This window comes from Mercenaria mercenaria, chromosome 6 (genome assembly GCF_021730395.1).
Source record: "Mercenaria mercenaria strain notata chromosome 6, MADL_Memer_1, whole genome shotgun sequence".
Taxonomy (NCBI): Eukaryota; Metazoa; Mollusca; class Bivalvia; order Venerida; family Veneridae; genus Mercenaria; species Mercenaria mercenaria.
The window spans coordinates 20,648,109-20,665,601 of NC_069366.1; the positions used below are offsets into that span (position 1 = coordinate 20,648,109).

Consider the following 17,493-nt stretch of genomic DNA (forward strand, 5'->3'; position numbering starts at 1 on the left):
AATGGCGCGTAATAATGGCGGATACAAATTGTCCTCAGTTTTTTTTTTTGCTCTGTAGAGCTATTTTCCTTATTTTCTTTGCAATTGTTTTGCTAAAATCACATGACAGATCTATGCTTGACATGTAGGTAGCATTTTCATAATGAAATAACAACATGACCAAAATTTTCATGGAAACGTAGATCATACACAACCAGTATAATTTGGGGTCTCATTTTTTAGCTGATTTTGCAGTTTGTGTGTTTGGCTGAAATTATTTTTCTTGCATCAAACATGACCCCCACTTTTCTTTTGATTTTTAGTTAGCACTGACAATATTCTTCAAGAAAATGTAAGTTACAGACATTTAAAATGGGTCCTGATGTGTTCTGCGGTCATTGGAAATAGGTCAGTGTTATATAGGATAAAGAACAACAACTATTTGACTTTTCATCTTTACTTTTAAAAGTCGGAACTTAGTCATTCTGATGTCCCTCTGATATTTGACATCTACTGTTTAAACGCTAAAAGCAGTTAGTTTGCTGTAATATTTTTTATTACTTCACACATTTGACTCGTATTCACAAATACCAATTCTTGTGACAAGATGTTCACTTTGATCTATTTAAGTATGACAATGTCCTTCATTTTACTTTGATCTTTGCGTTTAAAAATCAGAAATAATTAAATTCCCCATAGCCTTTGTCAACTTGGCTGTAATGTAAACTGAACAATCCATGCGACAAAAAAGCGGCGTATGGTAACATTCATAAAAACTCTTTTAAAGAAATTGGAAAAAAATATTAAAGGTGGCATTAATTAGAAGTTGTATTGTATTGAAATATAGTCATGACAGTTGAAACTTAAAATATTCTATGGTTCTAAGTGGTAAAGCAGTTATCATTAATTAGCATTAATTTGATAAATAGGAAAATTGCCAAGTGTCTTACCGTGAAAAAGTTATCATGAAGGTCATGGTATCACGTCTATATATCAATGTAAAGGTAATATGAAAAAGAGTAAAGTATGTGAGTTTCAAAGACATCAATTAAGAAATTAAATATTTTTATGATATGTTTACGTTTTGTGTGTGAGAGAGAGAGGCCAACAAAGATATTGCCCCCGATTTAACGGATACGGGGATAAAAACACAGGGAATATTATCAAAATACAAGTACTAATCTGAGCGGACGGAGTTGACAATATGTTCCAGAGATATGTACCCAAATGTGCCCGTAGAAGGCATTCATATGTTTACTTCACATCCACCTTCAAAATGAAAAATTCTTGAAAAGATTTTTTCCACTGGGATAATTTCTATCCATATTATATATATACTTTATATATCAAATGATCATATCACTGCGTGCCTCTAGCAGCCTAGCAGCCAGTTAAGTCACCCCCACATGTCAAAAGCACCCCCACATAACATAATGAAAACACCTCCCCCACATAGCATTTCCTTTCAATCGCCCGGAAATGCCGAAAACTGGCGATTTCACTTGCTGAAGTTCTACAACAGCTTTGGAACATGTCAAGCCCGGTTCCGCCCTACAAGCCGTTTATCGAAACACACGGGGATAGTTGGTTTAGTCATTTTCATAAAAATGCCCCCCTACATAGCAGTTGCATTTTTTCCGTCAGAATGCGCTGTTGCACTTTTCACAAAAACTACGAAACTCAGGAGCCCAAGCTTTATAGCCCAGGGTGTAGTATTCTTATGAGCGGGCACTCGTCTTTATTTCGTTAAAATTGGTTAAGTATTAAGACAGTAGTAATAAAAAATGTTACCTGAATCGAGAGATTCCGCCGCCATTTTGCACCCCTGCATACCCAGGGTATCGCCACCGTGTGAAAGCTGGCTCTGTTTCTTGGTTTATAAATTATTTATGTATTTACAAAAATTTCAAAACTATCGAAACTATCGATTGCTGAAGGAACTATCGGCGACTGTTATTGGATCGTGATTTTTCTATCGATGCATACTATCAGGACACTCAGTATCGCAATGCATCGATATTTCGATGTATCGTTACACCCCTAATAAGGGCCAATGGGTGAAAATCACTGTGTTCATCAAATGACAGGTATATGAAATCAGTGCTTAGCCCTTACCCTGCTAAATTTCTATAATGAACTTGTCCATCTTTCAATTTAGACAGTACCATTAACTGTTAAAAGGACTGCTAACCAAAAAGATACTGACTGAATGGCGAACAGCGCAGATCATGATCAGACTGCATGGATGTGCAGGCTGATCATGATCTACACTGGTTGCAAAGGCAGAATCAATTGTGTCCAGCGTAATAAGAGTTAAAGGTATGATCTACTCTTATTTAATGGAGTTATCACACCCTCAGGTCAGATTTTGGATTAAGAAAACTTTAATAAAATAGATAATCAGTTTGTTTGAGTAAAACTCTTTCTTACGATTTAAGTCATTAATTTTGGTCTCACAGTCAAGAGACTTGTGAGATTTTATAACATTAGCAAGTTTGACCGGCGAAAATTTAAAGGCCACTATTTTGTTTCTTGATGGTATGTCAAATTGAGATGTCTGCATCATCTAAGAGAAAGGCCTTTACACTTGAAAAATGGGTTGAAGCCATAAAAAGTTTTGTAAAAGGAGAAAGCACTTGTTATATTGCATCAAAATTTGGTGTAGGAAGGACACAGATTCACCAAACAGTGAAAACAGAATACAAATGTACTTAGAGCAGTTTAAACATGACTGTAATCCATTCTAGTGAAAATGTCAAAGAAGACCTACGGGTAATAATTTAGGGATTTTGAATTGTGTCAAGTCACCTCAATTATTTCTTACACGCCACTTACGGAAACATGTAAACAAAGAAGCAGGAAAAACACCACCTTGTCTCTCTAAGAAAATTTTAGTTGATTCTCGCAGTTGCTTGTACTCAACAACCGCAATATTTCAATAGCACGTTTCAGATTATCAAAAATTATTTTTAAAAAACTTTACACATGATTCAACTTAAACACGTACCTTTAATAATTTAGAGTCAATAAAGCAATGAAATAAATATTTAGTAAACTTACTTTTCTCATCCTCATAACCAAAGGCCAGTTTTTCAAATATATTTCCATGACTGAAGGCTGATTCGGAAGATTTTCTTTTCACCGGCTCAGCCCTCTTTTTGGTAGTATTTCCTCTGTCAATGTCGAAGTCAGCAAAACCTTCTGCACATCTTGACCAGTCTAGAGATCTATTTTTGGCTGCTGACATGGTTTCATGGCCTTTATAAAAAAAGAATAAAGTTACTTTTTTCAAATGAAAATCAAAATGTCATGACAAATATTTTGAACCAAAAAATAATATTGTGCAATCATTAAAATCCGTGAGCACAATTTTCATAAACTGCATGTTTGTGTCAATCCAAAAGAATTAAACCTCAATAAATACTAGATGTGTGACCATAGGACACCCACTCCTGTCACTGTACATAGTTTCGTGAACATTTACTGTATGGCTTGCTAGTCAATAGACAACACTACTGCCCGAGGTCTGAAGGTCATTCTGACTGTTGACTGGCAAGCCATTTTATGTGTTTTATTATATGACATCAAAAATAAATTATTTTTTTCTTCAAGTTTTGACTTTTACCCTGCAAAACATAGTGCTGCCCCACAGACCGGTCAAGAACACAAAGCATGGACCAGCTATTTACATTAGGAGTCAAGAATTACTAATCAAAAGTGCCGCACCATGAGAAAACCAACATAGTGCATTTGCGACCAGCATGGATCCAGACCAGCCTGTACATACGTTCAGTCTTATCAGGATCTATGCTGTTCGCTTTCAAAGCCTATTGCAATTAGAGAAACCATTAGCAAACAGCACTGATCCTGACCAGACTGTGCGGATGCGCAGGCTGGTCTAGATCCATGCTGGTCGTAAATGCACTATGTTGGTTTTCTCATGGTGCAGCTCAAATGTAATTTTACACTGGATCAGTGTTTACAAAAATCTGCTACAATAACTTATCAATCATACCTGACATGAAAATTGGTGTTTGGGTTAATTTCTTTGAAAATATTAGAGTACATGTAGATATTATAACTAGTGGAAACTAGAGCTATCACTAAAGGTGATGAATGTACCCCCCGCATGCACTGACACAGTTGCACTGACACAGTACATTGCAATTTGACGCACACAAGATTGCATAATTATGTATGTATATAGACTGTATGTATACAGTATAGTAACAAAAAACAAAGTCCCATAACTATGCAGAATATTTATCTAAAAGAATGTAACATGCACCATGCACAACTATGGTTGGTACTGATCACTTGTGTGAAGTTTCATTAAATTGTGTGCAAGGGTTTGGTAGATTAGGCACACACAAGATTGCATATGCAGACTGTATGTACATAGTATGTTAACAAGAAACGAAGTGCCATAACTCTGCAATTTTTGTCGCTGTAAGAACCTAACATGCCCCATGCACAACTACTGTTGTTACTGATCACTTGTATGAAGTTTCATTAAATTGTGTCAAGGGGATGAGGAGAGATGGTGCGCACAAGATTGTCTATGTATATAGTATAGTAACAAAAAAACAAAGTCCCATAACTCTGCAAATTTTTTTTCTGAAAGAACCTAACATGCCCCATGCACAACTACTGTTGGTACTGATCACTTGTGTGAAGTTTCATTAAACTGTGTCAAGGGGATGAGGAGAGATGGTGCGCACAAGATTGTGTCTATGTACATAGTATAGTAACAAAAAAACAAAGTCCCATAACTCTGCAAATTTTTTTTCTAAAAGAACCTAACATGCCCCATGCACAACTACTGTTGGTACTGATCACTTGTGTGAAGTTACATTAAATTCTGTCAAGGGGATAAGGAGAGATGGTGCGCACAAAATTGCGTCTACGGACAGATGGACAGACAGACAGACAGACAACCTGAAACCAGTATACCCCCCCTTACAACTTTGTTGTTGGGGGTACAACTGAAACCAGTATACCCCCCCTTACAACTTTGTTGTTGGGGGTACAATGAGTGCAAAGTGTATCTATAAACTGTGAGTACAAGTTTAGGAGCACATACCCTGTCAAAACTAAGTTTAGAGAATATACCCTGCGAAAATGAATTTAAAGTACATGTACTTACCCTAGGAAAATTTAGTTTAGAGTATAATACCATGTAAACTGTTAATTTAAATGATATCTTACAAAACATTGTGTACATAAAAATCTTATGCTAAGTGTTACTGTTTTGTGCAAGTGATATGCAGGTAGTAAAAATATGTGGCTGAAAAAATGTGTAAAGGTTATAAATTTAGTGGAGCTGAGAACCATATACACACCCTGTGAAGCAGATGGTTTTCCTTGTTGATGATACCACATTCTTACAGCTGATTTATCCCTGGACTGAAGTCTGCTCAACTGTTCTGCTAAGCCGCCCCTAGATCAAAATATTTACAGAAAATTAACTCTGTGTAGGACTAATATGAGCCGTGCCATGGGAAAACCAACATAGTGGGTTTGCGACCAGCATGGATCCAGACCAGCCTGCACATCCACGCAGTCTGGTCAGGCTCCATGCTGTTCCCTTTTAAAGCCTATTGGAATTGGAGAAACTGTTAGCGAACAGCATGGATCCTGACCAGACTGCGCGGATGCCCAGGCTGGTCTGGATCCATGCTGGTCGCACACCCACTATGTTGGTTTTCTCATGGCACGGCTCATATATTGTCTTAACCTTTAGCTTGCTCTGTCTGCGACCGGTGCAGACCAAGATAAGCCTGCATGTCTGTGCAGGCTGATCATGGTCTGCACAGTTCCCTGTTCAGTCAGTAAACTCTCAGTGAACACACCTTTGATAAACAAGTGGTACCTGCCCAAACTGAATGATGGACTAATCCATTTTAGACATTTTGCAGAGTAATGGTTAAATACAAAACTGTTGAAAGTAACATGGAGAGATCCTTGAATAATAGTCACCTTCAGGAATAACATTTGTATAAAGTAATAATGACACTAAACTGATGTAAGTGGTGAAAAATATAGCATTGTCAAATCTCTGTTTATAATAAAACATTAAATGAGAAATAACAGGAACAACAATAACTCTCTTTAATTATCTAAACAAATTTTTCAAAAATCAGGCAGGGATTTATAGATCATAATTTATTCCCTTTGTGTCAATATTACAGAAGACTGGTGGATTTACCACCAACAAATGCTGAAAGATATGATCTTCCTCCACCATGAAAAGCTGGGAAAAGTCGCATATGACCCAACCTGTGTTGGCATGCGTCTGCATGCCTCTAAACCCAACAAAAGCAAAACAATACAAAACAAAGGCACATTTTTGCCAATGTAATGAAACACTGACACATCTCTACACAAACATCAAACTCCTCTGTATGTTCTAGTCACTTACTTTGAATGTTTCTTTCTTTTCTTTGCTGAATCCTCCGGCTCTAATTTCTCTCCCTGGTACTCAGATTTACTTGGAGTTTTTAGGTGTAAGGACTTAAGCCAATCACTAGCCTTTACTCCTGTACAAGTCTGGGTACCAGGAGATGTGGAATTCTGGGAACTGTCCTCATATATTGAAACCTGGCTTTCTGATTCTTTAGTATCCTGTTGTAATAAATAGAATTATTACATACTTGTTTCTATTCCCCATTAAGTTACAATGGTACCAGAAACGTCAATATTTTTCCACCGACACCTGAATTTCATATCTGGTGCGTGACCATATTTAATGTGTGTCTTTGCATTAATTCTTTTATTTAATTCAGTATTGTCAATCTTATTCAGACTATTGAACAAATTCATAATATTTTCATTACATTTATATGTGTAGATATGTATGTAATAAAAAGGTTATTATCTTTGCATCTGGAAATATGCACTCTTTCTTTAGTGGAAGAATTTTGCGCTCCTAAATTTGTATTTGTCTGGTTAAAATCCAATCATAAATGAATGCTTCTGTACAGACAAGACCAAAAAAGCCCATTTCTGGCCCTTTCAGAGGCTCTAACTCTAGAACCCATGGTGGAATATGGCTGGTTCAAGAAAGGGACTGAGATCTTAAGATGTTACAAGTTGTGTGTAAGTTTGGTTAAAATCAAATCAAAAACTAGAAGATGCTTTTGTAGTTCCAAAAGCGCATGTCTCCCCCAGTGCATAGTCATATAAGCAAGTAGTCAAAAGGGGACAGGAGCGAAAGTCAAAAAGACACTGATGGTTGACTGCAACAGGGATCATCTACTTGGCATGTCCAATCTTCCTACTAAGTTTCAACATTCTGTGCTTAGTGGTTCTCAAGTTATGAATTGGAATGGTTTTCCATGTTCTGGCTCCTGTGACCTTGACCTTTAATAGAGTGACCCCAAAATCAATATGGATCATCTACTCTGCATGACCAATCATCTTATCCCTTTCCCACACGGATACGTTTATCACCGTATCTATCGATTACCGAACAGAAACGTATTGACCCGAGTCTATTGGTTCCCCGATAGAAACGTATTATACCGATTAACGGCCATTTGAACAGAATCGTTTTATCCCGTGTCTCATAATCAATCGCTTTATTTTCGTTCTTTTCCTAAAGAAACAAATTCCAGATGTTTACTAACTCAAAACAAGAGTGCAAGAATGTCACAATATACGCCCGTCACAGCAAATTTCTTTACTCTAGCACCTGTATTTGCAAATGGAATTTTAATTTTGTGGTTGTTTAGTAATAACTAAGTGTTTTGTTTTTCTAAGTCCACAAAAAAACTCCTTACCAGGTACAGATACCTTAAAATACACCTAAAATTGGAAAGTAACATCTATGTTGTACCACAGAAAAGTGGTCTTGGTTTTTCCCTACGGTCAATTATAAAAAAGTTACAATATAAGTTATTTATAGTAACAACTAAGGGAAGTTAATCTTAAAAAAAAAAAAAAAAAAAAAAAAAAATCAAAAAAAATTGTAAGTCCACACAAAAATCTTTACCAGGTAGAGACTGGTCAAAATACACCTCAAATTTGGATGTAGCATGCATGTTGTACTACAGAAAAGTGGTCTCGATTTTTCCCTACGACTAGTAATGAAAAAGTTACAATATAAGCTATTTATAGTAACAACAAAGGGAAGTAATTCTAAAGAAGGGAACTGCGCATGACACTTCGTCTCATGATGGTGTATAATTGTGTCAAGTTACATCAAAATCCCTCCATGCATGAAGAAGAAATGCTTCGGACAAAGTCATTCTTGTATCTGACCTTTGGCCTCTAAGTGTGACCTTGACCTTAGACCAAGGGACCTGGTTCTTGCGCATGACACTACGTCTTGTGGTGGTGAACATTTGTGCCAAGTTATATCAAAATCCCTCTATGCATGAAGAAGAAATGCTCCGGACAAGGTTTTCATTCTTGTATCCTTTGACCTCTAAGTGTGACCTTGACCTTAGACCTAGAGACCTGGTTCTTGCGCATGACACTCCGCCTCATGGTGGTGAACATTTGTGCCAAGTTATATCAAAATCCCTCTATGCATGAAGAAGAAATGCTCCGGACAAAGTTTTCATTCTTGTATCCTTTGACCTCTAAGTGTGACCTTGACCTTAGACCTAGGGACCTGGTTCTTGCGCATGACACTCCTTCTCATGATGATGAACAATTGTGCCAACTTTCATCAAAATCCCTCTATGCATGAAGAAGATATGCTCCGGACAAAGTCATTCTTGAATTTGACCTTTGACCTCCAAGTGTGACCTTGACCTTAGACCTAGGGACCTGGTTCTTGCGCATGACACTCCGTCTCATGATGGTGAACAACTGTGCCAAGTTTCATCAAAATCCCTTCATGCATGTAGAAGATATGCTCCGGACAAGGTCTGTGGACGCCGCCCGCCCGCCCGCCCGCCCGCCAGGGGCGTTCCCATAATACGTCCCGTTTTTCAAACGGGCGTATAATATGGGATTTCGTCATCATTATTTACCTACAAGATCATGTGGTTACTATTTAAATTTATCGAGTACTTTGCAAAGAAAGACACCGGGGTTTTTTCCTACATGTGCACGACGCTACGTCATGGAAAATTACTGAGAAAACTGCTTGCAACTGGCCAGTTCGCGGGCTTTCCTCGTTCTAAAAATAACAACCATTTAACATCAAAGTATTTTTAAATGTGTTAGGTCATGAAGGTCACGCGTGATACATGCGGATTTCCCCTAAACAACAATTTGTGTATACGATGGCTTGGAATTTATGGCCTTACATAACGGGAAGTGTTAATCAAAACAGAAGGACCGCGGCTTTCAAATATTTTATGACACCCCAAGAGTTAATTGCTGCGGAAGTCACCCGTGATGTACCGACGTTTGATCATCAAAATATTACGTAATATTATCTTAAAATTTTTAATTTTTAGCACAAGAATACTGTAGTCGGTTACGAGTCTCGATCCCAGCGATCTTTTTGCACTTTCAGAAATTTTATGATCCGTTATTTTTGTAGTGTTATTCAGTTTGATGGTTGTTTTTTTTATAAATACTTACCGATTCCGATTCGGAAGATAAGTCTATTAACTATAAATCAAACTTTCAAACATCAAAATGAAATTGTATATGAATTTCAATGTGAAAGTAATCCAAAACAGAATTTTATGCCTAAAAATATATATTCCCGTACTTTAACACTTTATATCTTCGAAACTCAAAGAGAAACTACAATAAATTTTGTATCATCGGAAAGAGAATTTAAATTGCTATAAACTTTATATTGACAAAAATAATGTCAAACTTACAGAAAATATTAAAATAATGACATTTTTAACATAAGTGTGTGTAATCACAAAATAATGCCAACACCTCTGTTCAGATAAGACAGTCACCTTTATCAGCCATATACCGATTATTGATTATTGATTATCACTTATCAGTGTTATGTAAAAGAGGTTACTTTGGCTTCTGTTCTGTGTGGTAAAGGGTTATTAAGTTTCAACATTCTGGGTAAAGTGGTTCTTAAGTTATTGATCGGAAATGGTTTTCCATGTTCAGGCCCCTGTGATCTTGACCTCTGATGGAGTGACCCAAAAAACAATAGGGGTCGTCTACTCCATAAGCCCTGTTACCCTTTTAAGTTTGAAGGTTCTAGGTCAAATGGTTCTCCAGTTATTGATCAGAAATGAAGTTTGATGGAGGGATGGAAGGATGGATGGACAGGCCAAAAACAAGAGCGCCGCCAAGCGGGGCAATATACGCCCAAAGGCTTACATCATAGGATGGGAGCAAAATTTTAAGAACTTGACTGTTGTAGCCCTAAATAGTGGAGCAGGATATCGCATAAATACTTCAGTTGATGATACAAGCATCAAATTTACAGGACAGTAACTACCTGGCATGCGCTTTAATATAAGATCAAGGGCCAATTGAAATAATGTCGTTTTCAAGATGGCCGCCGCGAAAACAAAATGGCCGCCATTTTGTATTTACTTTTCAGTACTTTATTTGAGGCAAGCATGTAATACATTAAAACGATAGCATTTTTATGCCCCCAGCATCTACGGATGCCGGAGACATATAGTGATTGTCCTGTCTGTCCATCCGTCCGTTCGTACGTACGTCCCTTCGTCCACACGAGGTTAACCACATGGGACCGTTTCGTCTTGCATCAATACCCTTACTTAAATGATTTGATACTAATACAGATGTAACCTGTGACCATTCTTCATCTTCAGACATCACCTGACCTCAGTTTGACTTTGACCTCATTTTGGACTTAGTTTGCTTTATATGGGTCATCTCTTGGTTAACCAAATGGGACCGTTTCGTCTAGCATCAATACCCCTTACAAGAATGAATTGATACAAATACAGATGTAAACTGTGGCCATTCCTCATCTTCAAACATCACCTGACGTCAGTTTGACCTTGACCTCGTTTTGGACTACCGATAAGGATGCCACTGGGGGGCATCAAGCGTTTATTGAACGCAGCTCCTTGGTTTCATTTATATACTTTCGTTTCAGTTTAGAACAGAATATCAATCTGTAGTATTCATACTCTTTTAATTTGTAATCAATTTTGTATGGCTTAGACATCTCAACACTTAAGTTTTTATAACTTGCAGTTTTGTTTTTGAACAATGGTAAAATCTGGAGTACACCAACCAATATAAGTTTTATATACATTACACTCAGATTACATTCAATGCAATAAATTAACATCTTTAGAAAATGCGTCTTATAAACCACGAGGGGATAACGAAATAGGACAGCGTGAGCACTTGCACAGTCAAGAGCAACATTTTCTTATAAGGCAAACCTTAAGAAACTATTTCTGTTGATTTACTATACCCATGAAATTATACACAATGGAAATCGTGTTCTAGCCGAAACAAAAAAATATGCATATACTGCATTTGGTCATTTTCTGAACAGTTGCAACATAAATTGCTGTGCATAGCAGACCTAAGTGGTGGCACTTGCAATATCCAGTACAGGAAGTCCTTTTGCAGTCACACCTTTGAAGGACCTGGAAGCATTCAGATTTAACCGACAATTCCATCCGATAAGGGATCCACACATTGTTCTGCTTCAGCCATCCCCAGTTTGACGGAGGCGGCAGTTCCTCCATGGTAACAGCTGCTTTACCTCAGACATGGCCTGCCTGAAAAATTGCTCGCTCGATGAATTGTTTCAGACCACCTTTTGTTGATCGAATCCCATTATACGCTCTTTGTTTCCGGGTAAACAAATCAAGTCAAGGTTCATCCATCTTGCATGTCGTGCTTGATCGAGCATACAGCATAACTATTTTGTTTCTAATGTATCCATTTCCTACTCAGTTATTATGTATTTGGCAGCACTGAGACTATGAAATGCTTTGAACTATAGCTGTTTCACAAACATTCCATTCCTCCCATGCAGATTTCTTGCCCTTGTCGACAAATGCAGAAACAGTTTCTCAACGGGTAAAAGCAAGAAACAATGGCAATGCCTCTGAGTGAGGACCAGGTAAGCAAGCCACAAAACATCAGTACACTGCCATAGCAAGAACTAACTAATAATTGTAATTGTTCGGTTTTCTGTCAATGAGGCATGCTTTGCATGAACAAATATACGATTATCCGCTTCTTCGTGATTACATGGAGCAAGCGCATTTCTGTTTATATATAAATTGCAAACAATATCGGCAGCTTTTGTTGCTATGATCATTTATTGGTTTGCACCCTTATCATTATACCCGAGATATCTAGGGCTATTCTGGATTCCAGTCCGTCCGTCTGTATACAGAATTTGTCTGCGCTATTTCTCAGCAATTATTTACCAGTTTTCAATCAAACCTTGTAATTATTATCAGTACAAGGCCAAGTTGCGCATGTTGATTTTTCATTTAGTTATGGTCCTTTATTTTTATTTCTTTATATGTATTTGGAAGACTTTTGTCCTCGCTATTTCTCAGTCATCATATGCGAGACTTTTATCAAACCTTGCAGTTATTATTCGTACCAAGTCAAGTTGAACATGTGCAAAGCATGTTCCAATTGAGTTATTTTTCACATAGTTATAGCCCTTTATTATTTTTTCTATATATGTATATGGAAAAAATGTCCGCGCTACTTATCAGTCATTGTATGCCAGACTTTTATCACACCTTGTTATAACTATTATCATTGGTACCAAGTGTAGTTATGCATGTGCAAAACACGTTCCATTAGAATGAGTTTTGACTAAGTTGTTGCCCTTTATTTGTTTCAAATACGAACAGAGTTACATTGGATATTTTAACATACTTTATTTGTTAAGTATAACTAGTTGATGACCCTTGGTGATGTAATAAAAAAAAAAGTGGAAACCCACAGGTCTCCAAACCCGACATAAACGAAAATGTTGCAGGCTTGATTTCATTTGTGGTTATGGAGCCTTCATATCACAGAAAATGCCAAAAGACAAGATTAAAAAAGCAGATTACATGGTCCCTTGTCCATGACCTTGACCTACTGAATTAATTTCTTCTTTTTTTAAGAGATTGCCATAAAATTCGAACCACTTGTACAGTTTTGAACAAACATTTCAAAACTGATTTTCAGTAACCTTTATCTTGACCTACTTTCTTTTTTTTAAGGTACAGCAGTGAAGTATGGGAATCTTATACAGTTTTGCGCACCATTTTTGTGCGTCTTTGTACATTTTCTTCTTGTACAGTATACAAAGCAATGTATCATATTTTCAATAACCCTGTTCCTCTGACAATAAGCTGATATCTGGGGGTTTTCATCACCATTAGTGATACGTCTTGTTTTATCCGCACGAAAACTCAATAGTTGAGTTTTATTTTCAACGCATCTAAGAAAGCTATTCCATAGTTTAGGAGGTCTTCTATTAAACTCTTTTCAACATTATCAAGAGTTTGAAATAGAATATAAACAAAAGCACAGACACTTAAACACTCAAACTTACAATGACATATTCAAATTTGGTATATGTTAATACAAAGTATGTACTATTTTAATTTGAAGGCCAAGGAATTATCATTTTTTGCTGTATGTGATATGACTTGGGTTTTTTTTTGTTACATATACGTACGGAAGTTGTCACTGGACCCTATGCTGAGTAACATGACATTATGAACTATATCAGTGTGCCCTTGTAGTGTTTGTAGTTCATTCTATAGAATCATTACACATATCATTTAATTAAAGATTTTGTTTCAGCTAATTAGCAATGGTTCAGTATTGTCATGATTTTGATACTGTTTCTCAGTGAAACAAAGCAAGAAATGAAGGGTAGAACAGAGAACAGATTGAAAAGAAGAGACGTCCATATAAACCATATTAGCTTATTTCAGGCCAGTGTCATAATAATATGCTTTCAGGTTTATCTGGGACCAGGATTTAATCAATAGTCGATGGTTATAGCACTGAAAGTAGAAGACTCATACTTGGCCGTGATAAGAACGTTATCTAAAAGTCTGGCAGTCATTTTAAAGATGGCGACCTTCTTAAATGGGTCTATATTTGGAAAAGGCAACATTAAAAATAAAACTATCAGTTTATGGGAACAAACTGATAGAAAAACATGTTACAGCTCAACAAATATGATATTTTAGAAACTTACAGATCCTGATTATATGAAAACTGCCTCAATTCTGGCAGCCATTTTGAAATTTGGAGGCCATCTTGAAAATGGATGATTTTTAGATGGCCCTCGATCATTTTTGAATCTGGGTCATATGATGAACATTTGGTGTAAATTTCTTACTTGTATCATCAAGTGAAGTATTTCCTTAGATTTTCACACTAAGCTGCTCCACTAAAAGGACTGGAACAACAAAAGGAAAACTTCAAAAAATAAATCTAAGTCCACAAAAAAAATATTCAAAGTCTACAAAAAAATCCTTATCCGGTACAGGTACGTAAAAATACACCTTAAAATTGGAGGTACCATCCATGTTGTACCACAGAAAAGTGGTCTCGGTTTTTCCCTACGGCCAATAATAAAAAAGTTTCAAAATAAGCTATTTATAGTAACATAAAAGGGAAGTAATTCAAAAAAATTATTGTAAGTACAAAAACAGATCTGCCAAATAAAAACAAGAGCACTGCAATGCAGAGCAATATACACAAAGCAAAGTCATATATGACCTTTGACCCTTAAGTGTGACCTTGACCTTGAAGCGAGTCATCCGGAACATGTGCTCTGCACATTGTTGCAATGTGGTGAACATTTGTGCCAAGTTTCTTTGAAATCCTTCCAGCAGTTCAAGAGTTACAGAGCGGACACGAAACAAACTGATATGACTTTTGACCCCTAAGTGTGACCTTGACCTTGAAGCAAGTCATCCGGAACATGCGCTCTGCACGTCGTCTTGGTGTGGTGAACATTTGTGTCAAGTTTCTTTGAAATCCTTCAAGGGGTTCAAGACTTATAGAGCGGACACGAAACAAACTGATATGACCTTTGACTCCTAAGTGTGACCTTGACCTTGAAGCGAGACATCCAAAACATGCGCTCTGCACATCGTCTGGGTGTGGTGAACATTTGTGTAAAGTTTCCTTGAAATCCTTCAAGGGGTTCAAGAGTTACAGAGCGGACACGAAATTGCTAACGGACAGACGGACACCAGCGTCATAACATAATACGTCCCTTCGGGCGTATAATAATATGTCTCCCCCGTATGGTGAGACATAATGAAACCACTATCATGCAGACAAGACCAAAATAGCCAATTTTTGCCCACCAGGGGACCTAACTCTGGAACCCATGATGGGATATGGCTGATTCAAGACAGGAACCAAGATCTTATAGTGATACAAGTTGTGTGCAAGTTTAGTTAAAATCGAATCATAAATGAAACTGCTATTGTGCTGACAAGACCAAAATAGACAATTTCTGGCCCTTTCAGGGGCCGTAACTCTAGAATCTATAATGGATTATGGCTGGTTCAAGAAAAGATTTTAGCTCTGGCGGCCATTTTGTGCAGCGAAGTGGAACATGTCAGCAATATGCACAACTAGGCTTGGTACTGATCAATTCTGTGAAGTTTCGCTGAAATCCGGCAAGCAGTTTGACCTGTAAAAGCTGGACAAGATTTTTCTATTTTTAACTCGGCTATTTTGTGCAGCGAAGCGGAACGTGCCAGTGATATGCATAACTAGGCTTGGTACTGATCATTCCTGTGAAGTTTCTTTTGAAACTGGTCAGCAGTTAGACCTGTGAAAGCCGGACAAGCTTAATGCGGACGGATGGAAGGACTGACATATGGCGAAGGCAAAAACAATATGTCTCCCCCACCTATGGGGGTGACATAATGAAACCATTATTGTGCAGACAAGAAACTGTTGACAGAGGGAAGACGGACATCAAGTGGTCACAAAAGCTCACCTTGAGCCTTTGGCTAAAGTGAGCTATGAAAAAACTTCTAAAATTCACCTTGGCTTTAGAAGACTTCCTTTCACCTTTCTCTATCTCCAAATCAGAGTCATAATTATTAATGCCAATCAAATCCTCAGACTGCAAAATATAAAAGACGATAACATTGTACATTTATTTGCAGGGGTTTTATATTTGCTAATCTTCCTAATCACAGCATTATGCATATTAAAACCTTTCACAAAAAAAAAAAAAAAGTATTATCTCACATAGAAGGGCAAATTCGTACTTCTGTGAATAAGTGTGTATGTCTAACAAATTGTAAAATAAAACTCACAGAAAAACTAGAGATGCTTTTGTTGTTTCCCACAACTGCCTAATCATCTAAACAATAAGTCAGTCTTTATACTTAATCCACATGTGCATGCGCTTTCTTGACACCAAAAGGACGCCTATACTACTACTTTTAAAAGTTGTAAATAAAATAACATTTTTATTTTTCAGAAATTAGATACATTGTTGGGTGCGTTTGGGTTAACTGAACCCTCATCCACAAACAGTACACAGTCTCATTTGTGTCCTGCTAATGATACACATGAGGACAGTGAAGATGAAATAGAGACCACAGACAACATTGACACCCATGTTAGCAGGTACTTATCACAAGAATCTGAGACTTATCAAGAACATTCTGAAAATGATGATCCACAGTTTGACTTAGATAAACTGGACAGTGTTTATGACAAGGGTTGTGGGTGTTCTAAGAAATGTTTCTTGCAGTTTTCTGTCGAAGAAATTAGATCAAACATATATAATTTGAGGGAATTGACAAAAACAGAAAAGGAGCTGCTAATTATGGGAACATTAAAAAAATCGGAAATGACCAGAGATGCAGAAGTGGTGAAAGGAAACGTGTACACTATGAATACATCTTTAATGGTATTAAGATATGTCAAGATGTTTTCTTGTGATTTATGACATAGGTTTATGGACAGTTAGAGCTCTCCTGAAACATATGAAAGAAAAAGGCGTTCAACCTCGAGTTCACGGGAATTTTGGTAGAAAAGCACCTAACGCGTTTTCACATGAAACCATTAAAGATGCAGTGCAGTTTCTCCTGAATTATGCTAGTGAGGAAGGGCTTCCACAGCCAGCAGCTCCACGTGGCCGGGGAGAAAAAGCACCAGTCCACCTTCCTTCGAACAAGAGGGCCAAGATGGCCCTAGGTTGCTCACCTGAGAAACACACCATAACACACCATAACAGTGTAAACATGTTTGATCTAATGATTTCATGGAAAAAATATTCTGACCAATTATCATTAAAATTGGAGCAAAAAATCTTGAGTCTAAACAAGTATTTTCTTTGATCTGACCTAGTGACCTAGTTTTTGACCCCAGATGACCCATATTCAAATTTAACCTAGAGTTCATCAAGGCTATCATTCTGACCAAATTTCAAGAAGATACAGAAAGTTTTTCTTTGATTTGACCTAATGACCTAGTTTTTAACCCCAGACTACCCATATTCGAACTTGACCTAGATTTCATCAAGGCAACCATTCTGAACAAATATTATGAAATCCAGTGTAAAATGCAGCCCCTATTGCATACACAATGTTTTTCCATTATTTAACCTAGTGACCTAGTTTTTAAACC

The 17,493-nt window shown here is 37.2% G+C and overlaps 1 protein-coding gene across 1 annotated transcript in view; it reads right to left on the reverse strand.

The window, feature by feature from the left end:
- Positions 1-17,493, reverse strand: part of LOC123549466 (DNA repair-scaffolding protein-like) — a 91,930-nt gene that overhangs the window by 32,999 nt on the left and 41,438 nt on the right. Inside the window, exon 3 of the mRNA XM_053546701.1 lies at positions 3,040-3,237. Within this exon, the coding sequence (XP_053402676.1) occupies positions 3,040-3,226 (187 nt within the window). The 5' untranslated portion in view covers positions 3,227-3,237. The remainder of the gene's footprint in view (positions 1-3,039; positions 3,238-17,493) is intronic.